We start from the raw sequence: 26,318 nt of genomic DNA, 5'->3' as shown, positions 1-26,318 counted from the left end.
ATCATCTGTCTTCCTCCTTTCTACGTAGGACTTGATTGCCTGCCCCCTGCAGAGGAAGAAGTATCTCAGCACCAAGAACCAAATAATGTCTGCAACACAACAATTAGCTGTGTTTCTTTCCTACAAGCAATGGTTCAACCAGCTGTTGGGTCCAAGACAAATTATTCCTCTTGTTATTCACTTTCATAGTTTTTTTTTTTTGAGTGCCTGCACAGACATTGCTACACACGCTGTGATGATATATACCTGAGAACCTTAATGGCCCGTTTCCTAGACACATATTAAGCCTAAAAGCGTTCTTAATGGAGATTATCCATTGAGTTTAATCTGTGTCTGGGAAACAGGCACCAAGAGTAGTTGTTTCCCCCCTTCTAAAACCAAAGTTGCACCCCTGACCCAGAGTATACACTTTTGCAAATGGCACACTATGATTGACCAATATCTGATAGATTTTCTGTGACAATTTATATAATTTCTGTGTGCTAAGAGTAATGCCAAGGGAAATATTTTTTTATGATGAGTGTAACCGATGTGAAATGGCTAGCTAGTTAGCGGTGGTACCGTTAATAGCGTTTCAATCGGTGACGTCCTCGCTCTGAGACCTAGACGTAGTGGTTCCCCTTGCTCTGCAAGTGCCGCTGCTTTTATGGAGCGATGGGTAACGATGCTTCGTGGGTGTCAGTTGTCTATGTGTGCAGAGGGTCCCTGGTTCGAGCCGGGGTAGGAGCGAGGTGACGGATTAAAGTTAAACTGTTAAAATTAGAAAATTATATATGGTATTCCTAGCCTTACAAGATACGTTTAAACAAACACATGACACTTGTTTGGATTTAGAGCTTAATTTAGCAAATGTGGAAACTAAATGTACTGTACTTATCATATCCAACTTGGAATAGGAATCTTGAAGATTAAACCCTTCATTTGAAGTACAAGATGCATAGTTGCGTAATTTAAAATAAATATAAAACATGAAGCATTAAGAAATTAAATAACATATTGCATTATCTGTAAAAATGGTGTTATTGTATGATAATAAAATAAATGCGCGCATGCATTATTTATCATGTACAAAACAAGGAGAGAGGGAGAGGCACTTGAGCGCTTAGGTTACTTCGATGCCCACATACAGCTGTCCTCAATGAGCAACGCATCAAGTTATGACAGGTCGAAATCACTCCAGATCAAACCCATCAACTTCAGCAACGCTTGTCGAAGAAAATATGTGTCGGTTGTCCACGTCATCAGCTTCTACAATCGGTGGATTCGATTATGCTGAGCCGCGTGACACCAATCTATGGCCCATGACGTGACCGGGCAAAAGCGGTGAGTGAGTAGCACCATTCTCAAATCGAACAGTAATCTGCGAGGCTGTGCTGCTGGGTCATGTTGTCTACAAGGCAGCTTGGTGCATTGTCCAGAAACATACAGCATCTATTTTCCATAAAATATAGGCCTATGCTATGTTTGAATTTTCAAACTAGTTTTCATTGGGAAGGCAGATAAAGGGTTTTTATCAAAAGCAATCACTTTTGCATGTGAATCCCACTCATTACTCCCAGTGCTTAATTAAATTGCTTTGTTTTGAGACGACTTCACCCTGACCGTTTTTGTTCAAAAGAACTGGGAACTCGGAAATCTCCGACTTCCGACTTCAGTACGTTCAAGACAACTGGGAACTCGAGAAAAAACTCTTGACTGGGAAAATCGTTTTAAAAACGGTCATCCAACTTGGAATTCCAAGTCGGAAAATCTAGCATATTTTTTTTCTAGAGCTCCAACTTTATGGCCTGAAGATAACTGACATCATGATTTTACCTAATTTTTTCCCGACTTCCGATCAACTTTCACCAGTTGCAAAACACTCCTACACGGGAACCCGGGCCGGATTAATCAAGTCCCTTCATTGAATGGATAGAGCCGTTTTTTTTAAGACGAAGTAACCTGGGACCTGAGTTCACTGGTGAGTCAAAGATCTACGGTTGCAATGTGTGATAAAAAAAATATATTCATAATAATAAACGTGTGGGATATGTTTCAGGACATGTACACTTCAGTGTTATGTTTTTGAATTATACTCGATGTAATGTGGTAAATATCTTGGCCACCAGTTTCTGTCAAAGTGAGTTTGTAATTATTGCTAACTGGTTAGCTAGTCCAGTGTACAGTACACTAGCAAAGATGGTGGATAAATGAAGATGTCCCACTTTGGCCGTTTACCGTAGAAAAAATGGGTCAGTTCCGGTCATCTTAACGGGGCACCAATGCATTAAAGCAGCTAAGGTCTGGTCTGCTAGTTAATTGACAGTATATGAACCAGAAAAAATTAGGCAGTTGGATGTCTCGCTTCCTCTTCCGCCTCTGGTGCTAGCTACCGGAGCCGATGTTGACTAGGTATGCCTTGATTAGTTAGCTAACTAGCTGGCATGCTAACTGTTTGGTTTGACAGCTGGCCAACTAGCAAGCAAGTTTCAGTCACTACTCCACTTTCATTTTGGTCTGTGTCGTTTTCACAATTGACACTTAATGCACATTTAAACCACTGTGCGCGGGACAGGGGACTGCACATTTGTAGCCAAAACTCTCTTGCTAAAGTTGCAAGAATGTCAAACTTGGATATCGAAAACCAAGCAAAAGCTTGTAAAAAATGACGTTCAACTATTAAGTTCATTGCAAGTCTCAGCCACCAGAGACATATCCTAATTGTATTGTTGTTCGGGTTCAACACATTTAACAATGACACCACAATGGCACGGTGCTAATCAATGTTGCAATTCAGCTGCAGCCAGCAAGGTGGCCGAGACAGCTGATGCCGCACAGCAGCTGCTAAAAAATGCATGTTGAGATCTGAAATTCTCAGGTCAACTTGGCATTTTTGCATTATGGCATGATTTCTGCAGTCATTATGTTTGCATGGAGAACACCTATGTGGCAAATCACAATAATTCCATGCAATCTCTTTGGACATTATTTTATTAATCATGTGTGCGTGCACTGACTGAATAGTCCACTGTGTTGTAGTTTACCAAAAATAAAGCGTGTGCACAGTCAGAAGATTACAATTTAGGCTGGCTTCTATTTCATTCCAATTGTATATATAAAAACAAAACAAGTTTCAATTCATTGTTCAGAGATGATCAAAATATCCATTCTATATTCACACACTGAGGTATGTCAATTATGCATAGGGTTGCAAAACTGGAAACTTTAGAAGTTTACGAGTAAACTAAAGTAGACTACATGACCAAAAGTATGTGGACACCAGCTCATCGAACATCTCATTCCAAAATCATGGGCATTAATATGGACTTGGTCCCCTCTTTTCGGCTATAACAGCCTTCACTCTTCTGGGAAGGCATTCCACTAGATGTTGGAACATTGCTGCGGGGCACAGATGTTTGGCGCTTATGCCTGGCTCGCAGTCGGCGTTCCATTTCATCCCAAAGGTGTTCGATAGGGTTGAGGTCAGGGCTCTGTGCAGGCCAGTCAAGTTCTTCCACACCGATCTCGACAAACAATTCTGTATGGACCTCGCTTTGTGTATGGGGGCATGCTGAAATAGGAAAATGCTGAAATAGGAAAAGGCCTTTACCAAACTGTTGCCACAAAGTTGGAAGCACAGCATCATCTAGAATGCCATTGTATGCTGTAGCGTTAAGATGTCCCTTCACTGGAACTAAGGGGCCTAGCCCGAACCATGATAACAGCCCCAGACCATTATTCCTCCTCCACCAAACTTGACAGTTTTCGCTATGCATTCAGGCAGGTAGCGTTCTCCTGGCATACGCCAAACCCAGATTAGTCAGTCGGAATCCCAGATGGTGAAGCGTGATTCATCACTCGAAAGAACGCTTTTCCACTGCTCCAGAGTTCAATGGTGATGAGCTTTACACCACTCCAGCCCAGAGTTCAATGGTGATGAGCTTTACTCCACTCCAGCCAACGCTTGGCATTGCACATGGTGATCTTAGGCTTGTGTGTGGCTGCTCGGCCATGGAAACCCATTTCATGAAGCTTCCGACAAACATTTATTGTGCTGATGCTGCTTCCAGAGGCAGTTTGGAACTCGGTAGTGAGTGTTGCAACTGAGGACAGGTGTTTTTTACACACTACGTGCTTCAGCACTTCTGTGCGCTTGTGTGGCCTACCACTTCGCAGCTGAGCCTTTTTTTGCTCCTAGATGTTTCCATTTCACAATAACAACACTTACAGTTGACCTGGTTAGCTCTAGCAAGGCAGAAATTTGATTTACTGACTTGTTGGAAAGGTGGCATCCCATGACGGTGCCACGTTGAAAGTCACTGAGCTCTTCAGTAAGGCCATTCTACTGGCAATATTTGTCTATGGAGACTGCATGGTGGTGTCCTCGATTTTATACACCTGTCAGCAACGGGTGTGGCTGAAATAGCTGAATCCACTCATTTGAAGGGGTGTCCACATACCTTTGTATATACACTGCTCAAAAAAATAAAAGGAACACTTAAACAACACAATGTAACTCCAAGTCAATCACACTTCTCTGAAATCAAACTGCCCACTTAGGAAGCAACACTGACAATACATTTCACATGCTGTTGTGCAAATGGAATAGACAACAGGTGGAAATTATAGGCAATTAGCAAGACACCCCCAATAAAGGAGTGGTTCTGCAGGTGGTGAACCCAGACCACTTTTCAGTTCCTATGCTTCCTGGCTGATGTTTTGGTCACTTTTGAATGCTGGCGGTGCTTTCACTCTAGTGGTAGCATGAGACGGAGTCTACAACCCACACAAGTGGCTCAGGTAGTGCAGCTCATCCAGGATGGCACATCAATGCGAGCTGTGGCAAGAAGGTTTGCTGTGTCTGTCAGCGTAGTGTCTAGAGCATGGAGGCGCTACCAGGAGACAGGCCAGTACATCAGGAGACGTGGAGGAGGCTGCAGGAGGGCAACAACCCAGCAGCAGGACCGCTACCTCCGCCTTTGTGCAAGGAGGAGCAGGAGGAGCACTGCCAGAGCCCAGCAAAAGGACCTCCAGCAGGCCACAAATGTGCATGTGTCTGCTCAAACGGTCAGAAACAGACTCCATGAGGGTGGCATGAGGGCCCGACGTCCACAGGTGGGGGTTGTGCTTACAGCCCAACACCGTGCAGGATGTTTGGCATTTGCCAGAGAACACCAAGATTGGCAAATTCGCCACTGGCGCCCTGTGCTCTTTACAGATGAAAGCAGGTTCACACTGAGCACATGTGACAGACGTGACAGAGTCTGGAGACGCCGTGGAGAACGTTCTGCTGCCTGCAACATCCTCCAACATGACCGGTTTGGCGGTTATCCTCAGACCCCTTGTGAAACCATATGCTGGTGCGGTTGGCCCTGGGTTCCTCCTAATGCAAGACAATGCTAGACCTCATGTGGCTGGAGTGTGTCAGCAGTTCCTGCAAGAGGAAGGCATTAATGCTATGGACTGGCCCGCCCGTTCCCCAGACCTGAATCCAATTGAGCACATCTGGGACATCGTGTCTCGCTCCATCCACCAACGTCACGTTGCACCACAGACTGTCCAGGAGTTGTAGGGAGGTCATACAGGCACGTGGAGGCCACACACACTACTGAGCCTCATTTTTACTTGTTTTAAGGACATCAAAGTTGGATCAGCCTGTAGTGTGGTTTTCCACTTTAATTTTGAGTGTGACTCCAAATCCAGACCTCCATGGGTTGATAAATTTGATTTCCATTGATCATTTTTGTGATTTTGTTGTCAGCACATTCAACTATGTAAAGAAAAAACTATTTAATAAGCATATTTCATTCATTCAGATCTAGGATGTGTTATTTTAGTGTTCCCTTTATTTTTTGAGCAGTGTATATTGTATCTCTGTCCCTCTGTATGGCCTTAACACGTGAAATATATAAAATAATCAAATAAGATGATAAAAACATTTGGACAAACCTGTAAAACATTATCCTAAATATAAACCAACTTAGTGAATACCATTGGTGTTTAATATGAGGGTTTCAGCATGAAATATTCTTCATTTCTTTCACACACTTATTTATTTTGCAATGTTAAAGGTCCAATGCAGTCATTTTTTATCTCAATATCAAATAATTTCTGGGTAACAATTGAGTAACTTACTGTGATTGTTTTCAATTAAAATGGTTAAAAAGAAACAAAAATAGCATGTTTTTTTTCAGAAGGGGAGTTGGCCTACATGTAGCTATCTAGTCGAGCTATATTTAGGCCTACACAGCATAAAAAAAAAGGAAAACACGCCTCACGATTGGTGCAGCGGTCTAAAGCGGGGCAGCGGTCTAAGGCACTGCATCGCAATGCTAGAGGTGCCACTACAGACCTGGGTTCGATTCCGGGCTGTTCGCAGCCGGCCGCAACCGGGAGACCCACGGCGCACAATTGGCCCAGCGTCGTCCAGGTTAAAGGAGGGTTTGGCCAGCTGTGATGTTGTTGTCCCATTGCACTCTAGTGACTTCTTGTGGAGTGCCGGGCACCTGTACGCTCACTTGTGTCGCCAGTTGTATGGTGTTTCCTCAGACACATTGGTGCACAGCAGTGCGGCTTGGCAGGGTCGTGTTTCAGAAGACGCATGGCTCTTGACCTTTGCCTCTCCCGAGTCCATACCGGAATTGCAGCGACGGGACAAGACTGTAACTACCAATTGGATATCATGAAATTGGAGAGAAAAAGGGGTAAAAAGTACAAGGTAAAGACAGTCAGGCTGTCAATAGCAAACATTGGCTATTGTTGGGAGGCAGAGTTATTTTTTCAGCAACTCTGGCTATGTGTCAGCATAAAGCTTTCATCATCACACAAAACGCTGATAGTTTTGCCCCAATGCAATGTGTAGACGGCATCTTGCTTGTTCTATGGCAATATTCATTAGAACAGACAAAATGACTACAATTGCAATAGATTGCCATATATAACCTGTTAATGACCTAAATTACCATAGATTCCGGTCATTTTAGTAAATTGCTGGTAGCTTTGCAACCCTAACTCTGCATGACAATAATCATTGGAATGGTTGGAATGTCTAACCCTGGGAGAATCTGTCGGGATTCACAGGAATCAGTCAACTGGCAACCAGAGGTTACTGGCATCACTTTCTCAGGTGCAACCTACAACTATTGTGTCCTTGAGCAAGGCAGGTCTTTACGCGCCCGGCCTAACCAGGTGCTGCCCTACAGCTGACCCTTTACTGCTCCCAGCCTGCCATGTGGCGTGTCAGTGGGGCCAGTGCGGCCCGCTATGTACAGTACATTCAGAAATAATTCAGACCCCTTTAAATTGTTTTTTCACCTCATCAATCTACACACAATACCCCATAATAACAGGTTTTTAGACATTTTTGCAAATTTATTAGAAATAAAAGACTGAAATATTGCATTTACATAAGTATTCAGACACTTTACTCAGTACTTTGCTGAAGCACTTTTGGCAGCGATTACAGCCTCGAGTCATCTTGGGTATGACGTTACAAGCTTGGCACACCTGTAATTGGGGAGTTTCTCCCATTCTTCTCTGCAGATCCTCTCAAGCTCTGTCAGGTTGGATGGTGAGCGTCGCTGCACAGCTATTTTCAGGTCTCACGAGAGATTAGATCGGGTTCAAGTTCGGGCTCTGACTGGGCCACTCAAGGACATTCAGAGACTTGTCCCGAAGCCACTTCTGTGTTGTCTTGGCTGTGTGCTTATGGTTGTTGTCCTGTTAGAAGGTGAACCTTCACCCCAGTCTGAGGTCCTGAGTGCTCTGGAGCAGCTTTTCATGAAGGATCTCTCTGTACTTTGCTCCATTCATTTTTGCCTCAATCCTGACTAGTCTCTCAGTCCCTGCCGCTGAAAAAAATCCCCACAGCATGATGCTGCCACCACCATGCTTCACCGTAGGGATGGTGCCAGGTTTCCTCCAGAAGTGGCCAAAGAGTTAAATCTTGGTTTCAACAGACCAGAGAATCCTGTTTCTCATGGTCTGAGAGGCCCTTAAGTGCCTTTTGGCAAACTCCAATTGGGCTGTCATATGCCTTTTAATGACAAGTGGCTTCTGTCTACCACAAAGACCTGATTGGTGGAGTGCTGCAGAGATGGTTGTCCTTCTGGAAGGTTCTCCCATCTCCACAGAGGAACTCTGGAGCTCTGTCAGAGGGACCATCGGGTTCTTGGTCACCTTTAAACTAGGAAAACAGACTCTTAATCTTATACTTGGGACCACACAGCCACTCCACTGAATAGCAGGCTAATGATTGCTTTGCAATGCTTGCAGTTAGCCACTAAATCCTTCCAAACCACTCATTGTTGAATTTGCGATTTCCTACTTGTTGTGTAATTTTTATGTCCAATGGCCCAGGAGCAACTTAACATTTTAACTATAATTCATCTTCATTATTTCTCTTCATATGACAAGGATTAAAAAGGATTTGCCAGTAGATTGTCGACTTGATTCATGATGATGTCTGCTAGCTAAGATTTTAAAAGTGTGATGTTGACATGATCAGTCCAATCAAAGCTACTGTAGATAGAATGACGTCAAATCACGTTATATCTGTGGCCAATGACCTTGAGCCTTCTTGGATGGGCACTTCTAATGTAACTCTATGGTAGCACTCAAGGGGTTTGAATTTCCGAGCTCTACCCATAGTGTCCCCATTAGTGACAGAACACTGAGCCAATCAAGCCGCAAAGCTCCGTATTTTACGATGGCTTGCCCCACCACCACACAAAGCATTGAGCTAGGCTGAAACACCTGCATTTTGGAGCCTCCTTACACTTCGATCACACCGACAGCGTCATTGCACAAAATAGTACACAGCATCATCTGAATATGTATGCAACAAAAGTTCAACATTCACCTTCTGCTACCATTTCTGTCAAGCCGTCTACGCATACAGTTTGACGCATACGTTCGATAAATCCAACATTTGCACCACTAGGCAAGCGCAGCGTTTCATTGGAAATTAATGTGATTCTGGTGTACCAAAATGCAATGACGCTGTTGGTGTGATCGAAGCGTTACTCAAGACAACAAAAAAGAGACCATGTTTGTATGTGGCTTTATTAACTTAATGATATATATTTTTACATTGTTTGCTATATGATATGTGACACGTATTAATGCCAAAATAACCTGCAAAACAGGCAAGCCTAAAAAAAATATGATTTTGTATTTTTTTAATGTGGGGCTCAAAACAGTTGAATGACAAGTCGCCACTGAGCACAATAGATGCATAATCTTATAATTTAGTCCTGTCATTTAAATATCTACAAGTAGACCAGCTATTGAAGCAGAGACACAAAATAAAGAAAGCATTTTAGCGTATGAGTGAGAAAGTGGCCATATGCCCCACGCTCCTCTCAATTTACATCAACAACATAGCTCTGGCAGTAGGAAGCTCTCTCATCCATTTATATGCAGATGATACAGTATTATACTCAACTGGCCCCTCCCTGGATTTTGTGTTAAACACTCTACAACAAAGCTTTCTTAATGTCCAAAAAGCTTTCTCTGCCCTTAACCTTGTTCTGAACACCTCAAAAACAAAGGTCATGTGGTTTGGTAAGAAGAATGCCCCTCTCCCCACAGGAGTGACTACTACCTCTGATGGTTTAGAGCTTGAGGTCTAAAGTTTGAGTGTTTGGCTAGACGGTACACTGTCCTTCTCTCAGCACATATCAAAGCTGAAGGCTAAATATTTTTTAAAGATGTTTTAAATGTAAGCTTTATTTAACTAGGCAAGTCATTTAAGAACAAATTATTATTTACAATGACGGCCTACAGGGGAACCGTGGATTAACTGACTTGTTCAGGGGCAGAACAACAGATTACCTTGTCAGCTCGGGGATTCGACCCAGCAACCTTTTGGTTATTGGCCCAAAGCTCTATCCACTAGGCTACCTACCACCCCTTAAGGTAAATCTAGAATTGGTTTCCTCTATCGTAATCGCTCCTCTTTCACCCCAGCTGCCAAACTAACCCTGATTCAGATGACCATCCTACCTGCTAGATTACGGAGACGTAATTTATAGATCGACAGGTAAGAGTGCTCTCGAGCGGCTAGATGTTCTTTACCATTCGGCCATCAGATTTGCCACCATTGCTCCTAATAGGACACATCACTGCACTCTACTCCTCTGTAAACTGGTAATCTCTGTATACCCTTCGCAAGACCCACTGGTTGATGCTCATTTATAAAACCCTCTTAGGCCTCACTCCCCCCGATCTGACATATCTACTGCAGCCCTCATCCAACACCCATTCTGCCAGTCACATTCTGTCCCCAAAGCACACACATCCCTGGGTTGCTCCTCTTTTCAGTTCACTGCAGCTAGCGACTGGAACGAGCTGCAACAAACACTCAAACACCAAAACACTCTAATTCAAAGACTTATTCAATGACACTCTTACTGACAGTTGTGGCTGCTTTGCGTGATGTATTGTTGTCTCTACCTTCTTGCCCTTTGCTGCTGTCTGTGCCCAATCATGTTTTACCATGTTTTGTTCTGCAGCCATATTGTTGCTACCATGTTGTTGTCATGTTGTGTTGCTACCATGCTATGTTGTCGTCTTAGGCCTCTCTCTATAGCGTGTTGTCTCTCTTGTGTGATGTGTATTTTGTCCTATATTTTTATTTAATTTATGTATATTTTTAATCCCAGCCCCCGTCCCGCATGAGGCCTTTTGGTAGGCCATCATTGTAAATAAGAATTAGTTCTTAACTGACTTGCCTAGTTAAATAAAGGTTTTTATATATATATATGTATGTATGTATGTATGTGTGTGTGTGTGTGTGTGTGTGTGTATGTATGCTATGTCCCTTCGTTTTCTATTCGTGGAATTCTCCGTCCACTGTCCAAGAAGCGCGCCCCCATCACCAGTCACGTGGTTGGTTAGGGTGCACCTACGTCATCAGAGTCAGATTTGTGAAGAATAAGCAGACAGGAGAACGAGCCCGAGGTGCGGCACTTTATATCGCATCGTCCTTTCATAGAGAGAGAACAGGTAATCTGTTCAATATTTTAGAGACCCAATGCCAGGGCCCACCCAAGCACTGTCCCCAAATGGAGAGAATAACAACGACATCATCCCAACGGATGGATCCAACTGCATTCCTTACAGAAAAAATACAGTGCGAGGAGAGCGCGCCTACAGGTAAATCAGTGCAAATGCCGCATTCGGCGTGGCTTCACAGCAAGGCTTTGAGCAATAATAAGGTTGCTGCAAAACTCTGAACATTTGTTTCAGGAGCATTGGATTTTTCCACGCCATCCGCTCGCTCCTTTTCAATTCTGTTACAATGTATCAGCTCGTGCATAACGTTGGATGTATTTCCTTCTTGGTGACTGTTTCTTGACCATGGCGTAAATTGTCTTGAGGAGGCCCATGCAAGTTCACAATAATGCCAAAGCGAAATCGGTGACATTTAAACATAAAATAACACACATTGTCTGGCCAGTTGGAAAAGGGACCGCTGTGGGGAAAAACTAGCAAGTTAGCTTGCTTCATTGTCAAATACAGTCACTGTCTTGACTGTAATGATAGCAATAGCTGCTAGAATATTCTTGTTGGCCCCACGCTACCCAATCGTGTGTTCTGGGAAAAGGGTCACCGTTATAAAAAATATATATAAACTCGTTTGTTTGGGTCAAGTAGAGCCAATGAGCTAACAAAGCTAGCAGTACATCCGCTTTGTTGACACGAGAACGGCTGTCCGATTTTCTGTCTCAGTGCGCAATCAATGGAAGAGGATAGTTGGAAAACGAAACTCCAGTCCACATCTTGTCAGCTTTTGCCATTCATGTTTAGGGTTTAGCTGTTAGGATGTTGACTATGCGCTTGATGTAATTGTAGACTAACGTTAGCTGTTACCATATTTTTATCAAATGGAAATGCATTGTCCGTCGCATTATAGCCAGCCCTCCGTGTGTGACAAACGATTTAAACTCATTAGCTGAATGTTTGCATTTGGAATGGTGGAGTGATAGATAGTGGTAACGTTAGACATTTGGCTCATATGTCCTAAGCACCAGGCCCGTTATTTTCTTCGGGTACCCATTGGCGAATATGATATGTTGCAACAGCAATTCAGGTCTTACATTTTGACCTTATATGCTCCAGCCTGCCTCATCATTAGAATGAAAATATACCAAATACCAAAGCTGTGAAAAATGTTATTTTTTTGCTGCACTTTACAAGGCGTTTGCATAATGTAGGCTACACTTAAAGACCATTTTTGCATTTACTGTGAAGGGTGGTCAACAGTTTCAAACATTTGTTTGCAAGTCATCACTTTCATGTCACTTTGCTCTGTTGATGTTTCTGAAGATAACATCTCAACTCTTCATTATGAAAATGACAGTTTTTTGTTGTTGTTCATTCTCATCCAATCTGTTCCTCATCCCATATAGATTTTGTGCTACACCCACACTCAAACTCCTATGAGTGTGTTTACAAGAGTCTGTATACATTTCAGCTAAATTGGGCATCCCAATATTATAACCGCATTACAAACATGTTATTACATTACTGGACCTAACATGTGATATGCATGGAGATAAATTGTAATAGATGTTGTTAAGCAATTTGACAGTGGAAATTGGTTGGAATGAAAATCAGCATACACACTGATCTCACATAATTTGATTTGAGACCAGTGTGCCTTTATTTCGTTACTAGTAGCTCTGGTTATAGGCCTAGGTTTACTGGCTTGCTGTCGAGTTTCCCCTTGATGGTTTGTATTGTTGTTATCTGCCTTGCTTTACATTTACATGTAATGTTAGTAGTTGAAATTATATGGTGGCTTTTATCTGTTGGTCAACAATTGTGTGTACAGAACATGTTGGCTAACCATTCTGTAAAAGAGATTACAAAAAAAAATCCTCATTTTGAGATGGTAATGTTTTGGAGAAAATGAATTGTAACTAACTGCTTAGTGCCTTTTCTGTCTTTTGCAGTTGGGGAATGGCGGTCAATGTATATTCTACCTCAATAACCCAGGAGACTATGAGCAGGCATGACATCACTGCCTGGGTTAACGATCTTCTCGGTCTGAACTACACTAAAGTGGAGCAGCTCTCCTCAGGTAAGAATAATTACCCTGTTAACCTTGCTGTAAACTGTTCTTCCTTCCAGACCCAAGGACCTCATTATGGGCTCAGGATATAGGCTTAGCATAGAAAGGGAGATGCAGGATGAAAGGGAGAGTGATGCGGTTTTGGCGTGGGAGAGATATGTCCATGCTTTTCCTCTGTTCCACACCAAGCTTCTGCCAATGATCTAGTAATGTGTATAGTCAAAGAAACCTGGTGTAAACCTAACCCTGCTCCTAACCTATCCTTGCTCTGACAGAGAAGACGGACAGTGCTATAAATACAACTAGTTTGCGCACTTGCTGTGGCTACCATGCCATGGCTGCCCCAAGTAATCCAATCTCTGCTGAACCACACACAGTCCTGTAGCAAGGTGTGCTAATGGTACTATTTTGAGGTTAAAGCCGCTTGTCACTTCCAACGCTGTCAAGCCTGTTGTGTCTGGTCTGCCGTAGGTAGTGTTGTGCTAGGTTGGCTGAAAAATATAATTTGTTCATTATCATTAGTTTCGAACCTGTATCAGAAGAGAAACAATTTGTAGTTTTGTGTCACATCTTCTGACGTGGTTTTGTTTTCATTCACTTGTAGGAGCGGCCTACTGCCAGTTCATGGATTTGCTCTTCCCTGGCTGCGTCAGTCTTAAGAAGGTTAAGTTCCAAGCTAAATTTGAGCATGAGTACATTCACAACTTCAAGCTACTGCAGGCCTCCTTCAAGAGAATGAATGTGGACAAGGTGAGAGAATGAGGCTGAGTGAGTAGTGTCCTGACGGGACCTACTGTAGCTACTTATAACAGTTTACCATTAGATAGGGCTTTTCTTTAGTTACTATGGCTAGCCCAGGCTATATTTGATTGAACAAACACACACACACACGCGCTCACTTTGCTCCTAAAAAATATTTTTAAATGAAGGTGTCATATCACGTGAAGTGCAGATTATAAAACAGGTACCCCAATTTTTTGTTCTTGATCATTTCTTTCCACTTCTCTATGAAGATTATTCCTGTGGAAAAGCTGGTGAAAGCCAGATTTCAGGACAACCTTGACTTCATCCAGTGGTTCAAGAGGTTCTTTGACGCCAACTACGACGGTAAAGATTACGACCCACTTCAGGCCAGACAGGGTCAGGATGCCATCCCCCCACCTGACCCCGGTGAGCAGATCTTCAACCTGCCAAAGAAGTCTCAACACCACGCAGCCAGCTCCCCCACTGCAGGTAAGAAGACCAGCCGCCTGAAGGGTATAATACAAAGCACGATCAATGAGTTAGCCAGTTTACTTGCCTAAATACTCTGAAATAACAGTTTTATTTTTGAGAAATAAGCTTGAAATGGGTATGGTCTAATTGACTTGACAACCAAAAACAAAGTGTAGCTTTCTTAATAAACCAGAAAATGTTAGCTGGCCAGGAGTTTTGAAATAGGTGGTACACATGAGTAAGATGCCTGTAAAGGGGGCTCTGTCCGCCCTCGGACTCAGAGATTTTTGCATTTTTGAACACCTAACTGCCATTTCCTGCAATCTCGAGCCTTAAATGATAACAAATAAAGTTTACATAGTGGCACAGCAAGTCCACAAGGTAGTGCAGCGCCCATCTTATATTATTTTGGAAGAACTCTGCGTTGATTGTAGTATACCCCTCTGTACAGCAGACATTGTTTACGTAGATTAGGAAACTGACTGACTAACCTATATTTGTGTTCAGGAGCAACCAGGGCGAGCGCAACAACGCCGAAACAAAACCCTTGCAGCCCCCATCCGTCCTCCAGACCATCTTCAGCCAAAAGAATCCCAGTTGCAACGACAACTCCGGCCAAAGGAGAGCGGGAACTGGAAGCACAGGTCACATTGCTCAATGACCAGGTAAAAAGCCACTACTACTGCATCATAACAACTTCATATATATAAGTTACTACAACCACGTCATTACAACTTAATATATCTAAGTTTGGCAGAACCAAAATGATAAGTAATTCCAAACTGCCTTGAATGATAATTCCATAATCTTGATTTTACAAGGATTAGATTAACAGAAACATGAAAAGGGTCCGAGAAACAATAAGTTGGGGATCAGAGGAGCAGCAGTGTATAACAGCAATAGTTTTATGATGGTGCACGTGACCATTTGGATTTGATTGACAATAGAAAAATCATTAATACTGCAAGAACAGTTTACACACAGACAAATGTTGTTGTTTAAAGTCAAATAGCAAGATATGAAAGGAATATAAATTTGTCTGTCTTGTTTTGTGTGCAGGTGAACACATTAAAACTTGCACTGGAGGGGGTGGAGAAGGAGAGGGATTTTTACTTTGGAAAGCTGCGGGAGGTGGAAGTGCTGGCACAGGAGCAAGGTCAGGAGAGCGCACAGTTCGTGGAGAGGCTAATGGAGATCCTGTACTCTGCAGACGAACAGGTCAATCGGCTGTTATTGACTCTTCAGTGATTATTCATAGGAGATTCCCGAAGGGGATTGGGTGTGGGATGTTGTTGTGCAACATTTGTTTTAGATTCTAGAATGTTCGTACTGGATTGGGCAGTAATTATCTCCCTTCTTTTCTAGGGAGATATTTTCTTTGTAATCACAGGCCTTTGATTAATTGAGCAATTGATTTAGGTTACCTAATGCTGTTAATTACAAGAAAAGATCTATGGCGGTTGTTGCCCTAACATTTTGCTATGACCGCTTGTGTCCCCTTAGGAAGGTGCAGGAGAGGGGGAGGACGTGGACCCAGGGGTCCATGAAGAAGAGGTTCCTGATGATCAGCAGGATGAGTACTGACTGCCATCCCTCCGTGTCCCCACCACCATGCCCTTTTACTTTGTGAGAACTTTGTTACAGGTATCATTTTTTTGTTTCTTTTTATTACATTTTTTTTTCTCCTAATGGTTTGTTTCTTTTTCGTTCTCTTGAAGACTGAGCACATGAAGCAACCTCGTGAAAAGAAGCACGACCCTTGTTTTTTATTTTTTAGATATCCCTCAGACGTTCTGCGTTCTGTGTGTTTTGTTGACTGTCGGTGAAATGCTGTGGCCAGGTTGCTGTTATTACATACCGCCACATGCAGAAAAGCTCAGACCATCACAGAAGTTTCCAAGGCCATTGAAAAAGGGTGAAAAAAGTATGTAATTCAAAATTCTCTATTTGATGAAATTGTAATATGGAGTAGACCGTGTTTTTTATCTGACAGCACGTGTTAAGTATGTTGCCAGTCTCGGTCGGTCCCATGATCCATCCATTATGTACGTTGTTTCAAAGTTATTGTTTATTTTAAGACTTGTACATATTAATCATGAGAACGCAATAAGCTAAACCCTGAAGGGCCGGTAGTAGCTCCTATTTAACCTTCCTCCATATGTTGCACTGTAATTTGACTCTGGAATGGACAATCTGTCCATAGATTCTCACAATTCACACTTACAAATTGAATTGCAAAAATGATATTTATTAAAAACTAAGGAGACTTGATATTGCCTTTATGCGATGGGAGGCAGTTTAGTCCATGAGAATTATTAATGAAAAGTAGTAGTAAGTTAGACAAATTATGAGTAGCATGTGACTGTCTTCAGCAATTCAAAGAATTTTGATAATCAGTGCGTACTCAAAAATGCCTTATTTGGTGCTACAGTGACAGAAACAAGGTTGATTCATCAGTATGGCTTCATCATACGGGAAAGGGTTAGTGTAGACTAGAATGATCACAGTAAACATTTTTTTTAAACTTCAAGAGCAACTAGCCACCATCGTATTCAATGGAAGTCGGGTATATTTCAGATGTTTTCATGACTTTTGAACCACAGGTCTTAGGGAAAGTTGTGAGTCAGTTCACTGAGTAATTTGACATACTATATTCCAAGTACGTATATTGTATACCCTTTCTTAATGTTGCATTTATTCTTATTGAACTCAGCAGTGCACCATAATACTTTAGTCGTATGTTGTGTAAATGAAAAGGAATGTAAACATGTACTGTCAATAATTATAAATAGATCATGTTTTTCTTCTGATGTCCCACTCATTATGCATTCCCCAAAATGTGTTGCATGTTTGCATTTTATTTGTGAATAACTTGACCTGCTTTTTACATATTTAATAAAAAACAACTATGTTAAGTGAGCTGTGTTTTGTATGTTTAACTTGCTATTTCAAACTGTTGAGATTTGGATGGATTTGCTGTAATAAAACCTTTCACCTTTTCAGTCAAAGGGAGTGTTTCATTACGTTGTCTTATCCATCAAATAACCAACCTTCACTCCTGCTCCCCCTCGCCGGCGCTCAACGTCGCCAGTCTACTCACCACCGGTCCTGGCAACCCATCTATACGCACTCCTGCGTCTCATCAGTCACACCTGGACTTCATTACTCCCTGAATACTTACCCTTTATATAGCACTTGTTATCAGTTACCAGGCAGCATTGGTTGTTAGCTTGTCAGACATTTCTCTACCACAAGTCGAGCCAGCACCCCAGCCCATCCAACAGTCTGCCCAAGTCAGTGATGCCCGTTTGTCCCTCTCAGACAAATATGACGGGTCTCCCTCCAAATGCTGTGACTTCCTACTCCAGTGCTCCCTCTATTTCACTCATCATCAGATGGGAGCCCCCACTACGGAGAGGTCTGAGGTTGCCACGGTTATTTCCCTGCTGACCGGACGGGTGTTGGGAGTGGGCTACTGCTGTCTGGGAGAGAAGAGGAGCTGCGTTCCTATGAGGGGTTCATGGCTCTGTTCAGGGGGGTCTTTGACCATCCACTGGAGGGCAGAGGAGCAGGGGGGGGGGGGGGGGGAGCTCCAGGCGAAGTTGACGTACTGAGATGCTAATCTAACCTTGGACACACTCATCGCGATGGCCATCTGTCTGGGCAACCTTCTTCGGGAGTGCCGGCACCTCCATCACCTCTCTCCCTCCTTCGTTGACCGTCAGAGCCTGAACCCATGGAGATAGGGGCCACACGTCTCCCCGCGGCTGAGAGACGCCGTCAGAGACAGTTAAGGCTCTTACGACCGGGAGGGGCATCAGCTTCAACGGTGTCCGGTATGTCCCAAACCGGAATCCACGAGAGCAGAGGGACGGCCCCGTGATCATCCATCTCCTATGTTAGGCATGAGTTCTCAATCACCTTTTTTAGTCTCGATTTCACTCATCTATTGTTTCTATAGCTCTAGTGGATTCCGGTGCCGCAGGGAATTTTATTGACCAGGCCCTTGCCTCCTCCCTGCACTACACCTCGTACCCGTTCTCCACTTCGTTTCCGGTCCAAGTGTTGGATATGCGACCATTGGGATCCAGCACTATTACGCACGTCACAGCTCCACTCACCCTCACCGTGGGAACCAAGCACCAGGAAAGCCTTTCCTTCCTCATCACTTACGCACCCGTGCACAAAGTCATCCTTGGCCTCCTGTGGCTCCAATTCCTGGTCAGAGAGGAGGATTACTGCCTGACGGAGCGCATCTACGTCCCCACGGGGGTCAGAGATCGGTTGCTGACCTGGGCACACACGTCCCTCACCACTGGACACCCAGGTACCACCCGCACCAGTCAATCCCTTTCTGAGAAATACTGGTGGTCCACTTTGGCGCAGGACGTTGCACACCATGTCTACTCATGCTCAGTATGTACTTGATCTAAATCTCCCTGGCACGCTCCAGCTGGAAGACACCTTCCCCTTCCCGTGCCTCAGTGTCCCTGGTCTCATCTGCCCATTGATTTTGTCACTGATCTCCCCTCCTCTGATGGTTTCACCACCATTTTGGTGGTTGTGGATAGATTCTCAAAATCATGCGGTTTCATCCCTCTCTCTGGTCTCCCTACCGCTGAGGCATTGATCCAGCAACTCTTCCAGCACTATGGCCAGCAGATATGGTCTCCGATCGTGGCCCCCAATTCACATCACGTGTATGGAAGGCTTTCATGGAGAAGCCTGGGATCACGGTCAGCTTCACTTCTGGGTACCGGCCTCAATCTAACGCGCCTGGCTCTCCACCAGGAACCTCCCTCTCCGCCTGTCCTGTAAGAAGCTGAGTCCCCGGTTTGTGGGGCCGTTCAAGGTCCTCCCGAGGGTCAACGAGCTAACTTACAGATTACAACTCTCCACTAACTACCGTATCTCACCATCCTTTTCATGTTTCCCTCAGGCCGGTGGTTCCTGGTCCCCTGGCTGATGCCGTCCCCCACGACACCCCTCCGCCTCCCTTGGACATCGAGGGGAGCCCTGCCTATGCCGTCAGATCAGTCCTGGACTCCCAACATCATGGGGGTTGGCTCCAGTGCCTGGTGGATTTGGAGGGGTACGGACCAAAGGAGTGGTGCTGGGTTCCAGTGGACGACCTAGATCCCAACCTCACCCAAGAATTCCACCTTCGCCGTCTGGACTGGCCCGCTCCTCGTGCTCTACGTCAGTGGTCTACTAACCATTGGTCCTGGCAACCAATCTTTACACACTCCTGCATCTCATCAGTCACACCTGAACTTCATTACTCCCTGATTACTTACCCTTTATATAGCACTCTTTTGTATCGATTATCAGCCAGTATTGGTTATCTTTCCTTGTCAGACGTTTCTCTTGTTTTGTATCATTGTATGTTCATTAATATTAAACTCACTAAGAGCACCTGCTTCCTGACTCCCTGTGTCGACGTTACACCTGAGTTTTGATGTAGGAATCAATCAAGAGGTATTGATGACCAAAACATGCTCTGCCTACCTGTGTGTGTACTGAAGGAACTGACTCCATTTGGGTTGAGAGAGTATAATTGTTCTCATGCTCCTGTTCCTGTCTATGGTATTTAAATAAAAGTAGGGCACTGTAGAGTATACAGAAGTCATTCAAATGATCTTGCCCCAATGAAGCCTCTAACATTTGTCAATTTAGAACCAAGTTATCAGCCGCAGACTCAGAGGTCAGACGGTGGTAGATAAAGCCTCTTGCTATTCACTTGCTAAGTAATTAAACATCAATAAATCATCAAATATACTGAACAAAAATAAACGCAACATGCAACAATTTCAAAGATTTTACAGAGTCAGTTCGTATAAGGAAATCAGTCAATTGAAATGAATTCATTAGGCCCTAATCTATGGATTTACATGACTGGGAATACAGATATGAATCTGTTGGTCCCAAATACCTTAAAGGTAGGGGCGTGGATCATCAAACCAGGAAATATATTGGGGAATACATTGGGCCTCAGGATCTCGTCACGGTATCTCTACATTCAAATTGGCATAGATAAAATGCAATTGTGTTCGTTGTCTGTAGTTTATGCCTGCCCATATCATAACCACATCATGGGGCACGCTGTTCACAACTTTGACATCAACAAACCGCTCGCCAGGCACAACGCCATACACGTGGTCTGAGGCTGTGAGGCCGGTTGGACGTACTGCAGTGTTTCCTCTGGAAAATGTGTTAGCTGTGGGGGAAAAGTTAGCTGGGGGGGGGGGGGGGGGGGGGGGGGGCGATCCTGTGATTTTCTTTAAGGAAAAAAATTCTAATAAACCATCTGAAATATAATTTCCACCCCCAGAATTGAGCTCAATAACGTATTGGTAAAATTATTATAGTATACAAAATGCAATTTAAGGTTGAGTGCTGCAGCTATCTAAAGTTTATCATCTTGACAAAATGAACAGAGGAACATTTGATTGAACATGAATGAGAGTTCACTAAGAGCCCACTCATGAGAGCCCACTCATGTTCATACCTAAAGGAGGACGTTGGAAATCTCTTTCCAGGTTCTGACAAAAACCTAGTTCTGACGTAGTTTACAGTCTTGGTCAGAGCCCTTTATTATTCTGGGCTTTTGGAAAAAGATTTCCAAAGCCCTCCTGTAATTGAGCTCCTTGATGGGAGGGCCGTTGATGGAGAGCCGCATGCAGGCGGCTAGATGCTCTCCCTGCACTCTGTTCCTTAAGTCTGTTTTGTGTTGACCCTTCTTTTTCAAGACCTCTGCGATCCGCCCTGGCATGCTGTCAATTAACTTCTGGGCCACATCCTGACTGATGGCAGCCCATTCTTGCATAATCAATGCTTGGAATTTGTCAGAATTTGTGGGTTTTTGTTTGTCCACCCGCCTCTTGAGGATTGACCACAAGTTCTCAATGGGATTAAGGTCTGGGGAGTTTCCTGGCCTTGGACCCAAAATACCGATGTGTTGTTTCCCGAGCCACTTAGTTATCACTTTTGCCTTATGGCAAGGTGCTCCATCATGCTGGAAAAGGCATTGTTCGTCACCAAACTGTTCCTGGATGTTTGGGAGAAGTTGCTCTCAGAGGATGTGTTGGTACCATTCTTTATTCATGGCTGTGTTCTTAGGCATAATTGTGAGTGAGCCCACTCCCTTGGCTGGGAAGCAACCTCACACATGAATGGTCTCAGGATGCTTTACTGTTGGCATGACACAGGACTGATGGTAGCGCTCACCTTGTCTTCTCTGGACAAGCTTTTTTCCGAATGCCCCAAACAATCGGAAAGGGGATTCATCAGAGAAAATGACTTTACCCCAGTCCTCAGCAGTCCAATCCCTGTACCTTTTGCAGAATATCAGTCTGTCCCTGATGTTTTTCCTGGAGAGAAGTGGCTTCTTTGCTGCCCTTCTTGACACCAGGCCATCCTCCGAAAGTCTTTGCCTCACTGTGCGTGCAGATGCACTCACACCTGCCTGCTGCCATTCCTGAGCAAGCTCTGTGGTGCTGAATCAACTTTAGGAGACGGTCCTGGCGCTTGCTGGACTTTCATGGGCGCCCTGAAGCCTTCTTCACAACAATTGAACCGCTCTCCTTGAAGTTCTTGATGATCCGATAAATGGTTGATTTAGGTGCAGTCTTACTGGCAGCAATATCCTGCCTGTGAAGCCCTTTTTGTGCAAAGCAATGAGGACGGCACATGTTTCCTTGCAGGTAACCATGGATGACAGAGGAAGAACAAGGATTCCAAGCACCACCCTCCTTTTGAAGTTTCCAGTCTGTTATTCGAACTCAATCAGCATGACAGAGTGATCTCCAGCCTTGTCCTCATTAACACTCACACCTGTGTTAACGAGAGAATCACTGACATGATGTCAGGTGGTCCATTTGTGGCAGGGCTGATATGCAGTGGAAATGTTTTTGGGGGATTCAGTTAATTTGCATGGCAAAGAGGGACTTTGCAATGAATTGCAATTCATCTTATCACTCTTCATAACATTCTAGAGTACAGTGCCTTGCGAAAGTATTCGGCCCCCTTGACCTTTGCGACCTTTTGCCACATTTCAGGCTTCAAACATAAAGATATAAAACTGTATTTTTTTGTGAAGAATCAACAACAAGTGGGACACAATCATGAAGTGGAACGACATTTATTGGATATTTCAAACTTTTTTAACAAATCAAAAACTGAAAAATTGGGCGTGCAAAATTATTCAGCCCCCTTACGTTAATACTTTGTAGCGCCACCTTTTGCTGCGATTACAGCTGTAAGTCGCTTGGGGTATGTCTCTATCCGTTTTGCACATCGAGAGACTGAATTTTTTTCCCATTCCTCCTTGCAAAACAGCTCGAGCTCAGTGAGGTTGGATGGAGAGCATTTGTGAACAGCAGTTTTCAGTTCTTTCCACAGATTCTCGATTGGATTCAGGTCTGGACTTTGACTTGGCCATTCTAACACCTGGATATGTTTATTTTTGAACCTTTCCATTGTAGATTTTGCTTTATGTTTTGGATCATTGTCTTGTTGGAAGAAAAATCTCCGTCCCAGTCTCAGGTCTTTTGCAGACTCCATCAGGTTTTCTTCCAGAATGGTCCTGTATTTGGCTCCATCCATCTTCCCATCATTTTTAACCATCTTCCCTGTCCCTGCTGAAGAAAAGCAGGCCCAAACCATGATGCTGCCACCACCATGTTTGACAGTGGGGATGGTGTCTTCAGGGTGATGAGCTGTGTTGCTTTCACGCCAAACATAACGTTTTGCACTGTTGCCAAAAAGTTTAATTTTGGTTTCATCTGACCAGAGCACCTTCTTCCACATGTTTGGTGTGTCTCCCAGGTGGCTTGTGGCAAACTTTAAACAACACTTTTTATGGATATCTTTAAGAAATGGCTTTCTTCTTGCCACTCTTCCATAAAGGCCAGATTTGTGCAATATACGACTGATTGTTGTCCTATGGACAGAGTCTCCCACCTCAGCTGTAGATCTCTGCAGTTCATCCAGAGTGATCATGGGCCTCTTGGCTGCATCTCTGATCAGTATTCTCCTTGTATGAGCTGAAAGTTTAGAGGGACGGCCAGGTCTTGGTAGATTTGCAGTGGTCTGATACTCCTTCCATTTCAATATTATCGCTTGCACAGTGCTCCTTGGGATGTTTAAAGCTTGGGAAATCTTTTTGTATCCAAATCCGGCTTTAAACTTCTTCACAACAGTATCTCGGACCTGCCTGGTGTGTTCCTTGTTCTTCATGATGCTCTCTGCGCTTTTAATGGACCTCTGAGACTATTACAGTGCAGGTGCATTTATACGGAGACTTGATTACACACAGGTTGATTGTATTTATCATCATTAGTCATTTAGGTCAACATTGGATCATTCAGAGATCCTCACTGAACTTCTGGAGAGAGTTTGCTGCACTGAAAGTAAAGGGGCGGAATAATTTTGCACGCCCAATTTTTCAGTTTTTGATTGTTAAAAAAGTTTGAAATATCCAATAAATGTCGTTCCACTTCATGATTGTGTCCCACTTGTTGTTGATTCTTCAAAAAAAATACAGTTTTATATCTTTATGTTTGAAGCCTGAAATGTGGCAAAAGGTCGCAAAGTTCAAGGGGGCCGAATACTTTCGCAAGGCACTGTATATGCAAATTGCCATCATACAAACTGAGGCAGCAGACTTTGTGAAAATTAATATTTGTGTAATTCTCAAAACTTTTGGCCACGACTGTATAGTCAGTACGATTGCTGCCAGCTGGCTAAAGCAGGGGTAGAGCTGCCCCCATTCATCAAACTGCGAGGCCAGCTTTGTCATTGTCGTCAGTTGGTCCAACCCCTGAAATACATGAAACACTAAAAGACGTACAACATTATAGAAGAGCCAACAGAGTGGTAGTTCAACAGGAAATAGGGTTGGCCAACACTGGCCTAAAACGTTATCTTCAAAAGATTGTCACACTCATGCCATACCTTGAATGCTCCAACTAGCACATGTTGCTTGTGAGAGTGCCACTCTTGCAGCACAGCAGCCTCTGGCGCTTGCAATAACTGCCTGGAGAGGAGGGCCAGGTTAAAAGGTGTTTATCCTCTCACTAGAGAACACAGCCTAAGGTTGGAACCTCTGGTCTAGGCTGTCCTGGAGGCCAACAAGATATGGATCCATGACCTAATTACAGCACAAAACAGACAATAAATTATTAATAGCTGTTTGTTTTAGTTTATCCAACACCCATGATGTAACATTGGTTTCATCACAGCATTTGAAAACAAATGTTCTTACCTCCTCTCTGAACCGAGCCCAGAACTGCTCCCTGGTCTTGGTCTTCTCCACCTGGCCTCTCCCTCTCCCTGATGTTGAATGCCCCTAGACCCATTGGGTCATCGAGGTCCTGGTGGAGTTGGCTCAGAATCATCAGCATTTTTTTTATGGCAAGGAGTGATGCCATTGTCACAGGGACCTACAACACAAGAGTTATTTTGCTTGAAGTTATTATAATGAAGTGTTAGTAGTTCTTAAATATTTAATTGAGTCGTGCTGTTAAACTGAGACATTTGCACACATTTGAACATGAAGATAGAAAATAATGTACCCGCTCTTTTATGGCCTGGAAGTTTACATCCTCCTTTTGGAATACTTTTGAAAGCCACGTCAGGCGAGGCAGCACGTCCGCCTGCAGGTAAAGTCCTGCCACAAATCTGTAGAGTTAAAAAAAGTGTTTCACTCCACAATGATACATCAATTGACAGTACAAAACAGGTTTTAAAAGCCACATTGTGGACCATTCAAGTAAGAGTTTTGAGACACTGAAAGCAGTAATAGCATCATAGTACATTTATTTAATTTGAGTCCACTATAATCTATAATACATTTAGGCCTACCTGTATGTGGCACAGAAAGCATAGTGGCCCTAAGCAGTTGGGCACCTGTTCACCTCCACCTCCTCAGACTATGCAGCCAACACTGCGCTGAGGTTTCGCTGAAGATTAGCCGCGGCCAGGTGCTGGGACAGTCAGCGAACATTCTTTACTTGCTACAAAATACATTTATTTTGAGTGTAGATGCAGTAGGTAAACAAGAGGAGACCAGACTAGCCAAGTGAAGAAATTTGATGCATAATCTTACCTTAACTTTTAAGTACTGAAGGCCCAGGGTCGTTGAAGCAGCTTTTAAGACTTCTGTCTTGTTACTGCTTTTGGCAAATTAACTATGAAGCTGCTGCAGGTGCTCCTTGAAAGTGTCCATATAGGAGACCTCAGCTGATGCATCTTTACAGGCCAGAACAAGACTATGGGCTGCACAAGCCACAGACGCCATCCACGGGAAGGCATCCTTTAGCTGTTTTGCCAAACCACTATGTTGTCGTGTTCGAAGACGAGGAAAATGATTTGTATCACAAGACCTACCGTAAAAAATAATAATAATAATCATTTAATTCTAAGACCTTGTGTTGTGTCCATACCAGTCATCACTGTAGCTCTATCAGTGCCCAAGCCGTACAATCTCTCTGTTGGTATCTTTCTGATGTGCAGCACCTCCTTGATGGCAGGAGTGTCTGCCTTGCCATCAGGGACTGACACCAGGTCCAGGAACTGGTTGTAAAGTTGAACCTCTTGGTCCATGTATCTGGAAAACATAAAAAAAATCCACACACATTATTAGTCATGTGACTGTAGAATATCACTATTAAAAATCATTTTGTAACTCTTATTGAAATAATACCTGACATGTAAATCCAGCTGCTTATTAGTTGCCATATCTGTAGTTTCATCAGTATCCAGGCCAATGGCTACAGATGTCATGACATTGAGGATAGGCTCCTCCACAAGTTGAGCCAGAATCTTCAACATTTCGTCCACTATTATGTAGGACCTGTAGTTTGTGTTCTTGTCAATCTTTAAGTAAATGAGAACAATGTGAAATAAGTCCGGTGACATTTAAAAATCAAGTGAAGAAAACATTAGCAAAAACACAGAATTGCGGAGCAGTCATTCACCTTGAGCTTTGTGAAATAGTCACAAGCAACCCAGCAATTCAGCAAGGTCCAGCAGTTCTGGAAAGTTT

The 26,318-nt window shown here is 43.6% G+C and overlaps 1 protein-coding gene and 1 pseudogene across 6 annotated transcripts; one reads left to right on the top strand and one right to left on the bottom strand.

Annotated features, from left to right (window-relative positions):
• The first annotated feature begins 1,074 nt into the window (after positions 1-1,074).
• Positions 1,075-19,692, top strand: mapre2 (microtubule-associated protein, RP/EB family, member 2). Of its 6 annotated transcripts, none has more exons than XR_016492842.1 (8): positions 1,075-1,960; positions 12,939-13,066; positions 13,662-13,807; positions 14,071-14,290; positions 14,780-14,937; positions 15,332-15,490; positions 15,776-15,916; positions 19,212-19,692. XR_016492842.1 is itself a non-coding variant. In XM_090225464.1 (8 exons), the coding sequence occupies exons 2-7, from the start codon at positions 12,946-12,948 to the stop codon at positions 15,854-15,856; spliced, it is 885 nt and encodes a 294-aa protein (XP_090081590.1). In that variant the 5' UTR covers positions 1,075-1,960; positions 12,939-12,945; the 3' UTR covers positions 15,857-15,898; positions 15,991-17,280. The 6 variants fall into 6 exon arrangements, 4 of the variants coding, with proteins under 4 accessions (XP_090081590.1, XP_021444914.1, XP_021444913.1 ...); XM_090225464.1 differs by lacking the exon at positions 19,212-19,692 and adding an exon at positions 15,991-17,280 and having other exon boundaries at positions 15,776-15,898; XR_002471334.3 differs by lacking the exon at positions 1,075-1,960 and adding an exon at positions 10,781-11,136.
• Positions 19,693-24,240: 4,548 nt separating this feature from the next.
• On the bottom strand, positions 24,241-26,202 carry LOC149970728 (E3 SUMO-protein ligase KIAA1586-like; annotated as a pseudogene).
• Between the last annotated feature and the right edge of the window lie 116 nt (positions 26,203-26,318).

Source organism: Oncorhynchus mykiss, chromosome 28, assembly GCF_057628025.1.
Source record: "Oncorhynchus mykiss isolate SJ-2025 chromosome 28, ASM5762802v1, whole genome shotgun sequence".
In the NCBI taxonomy this organism is placed as follows: Eukaryota; Metazoa; Chordata; class Actinopteri; order Salmoniformes; family Salmonidae; genus Oncorhynchus; species Oncorhynchus mykiss.
Note: the sequence above shows the minus strand (reverse complement) of the source record. Positions and strands in the feature narration are given on the sequence as shown.

Bases quoted from the DNA above. Each gene is read 5' to 3' on its own strand.
- mapre2 (XM_021589238.3), top strand. From the start codon at position 11,015: ATGCCAGGGCCCACCCAAGCACTGTCCCCAAATGGAGAGAATAACAAC. The intron at 13,067-13,661 runs GTAAGAATAATT...ATTCACTTGTAG, and splicing joins AGTGGAGCAGCTCTCCTCAG to GAGCGGCCTACTGCCAGTTC. The intron at 14,938-15,331 runs GTAAAAAGCCAC...TTTTGTGTGCAG, and splicing joins TCACATTGCTCAATGACCAG to GTGAACACATTAAAACTTGC.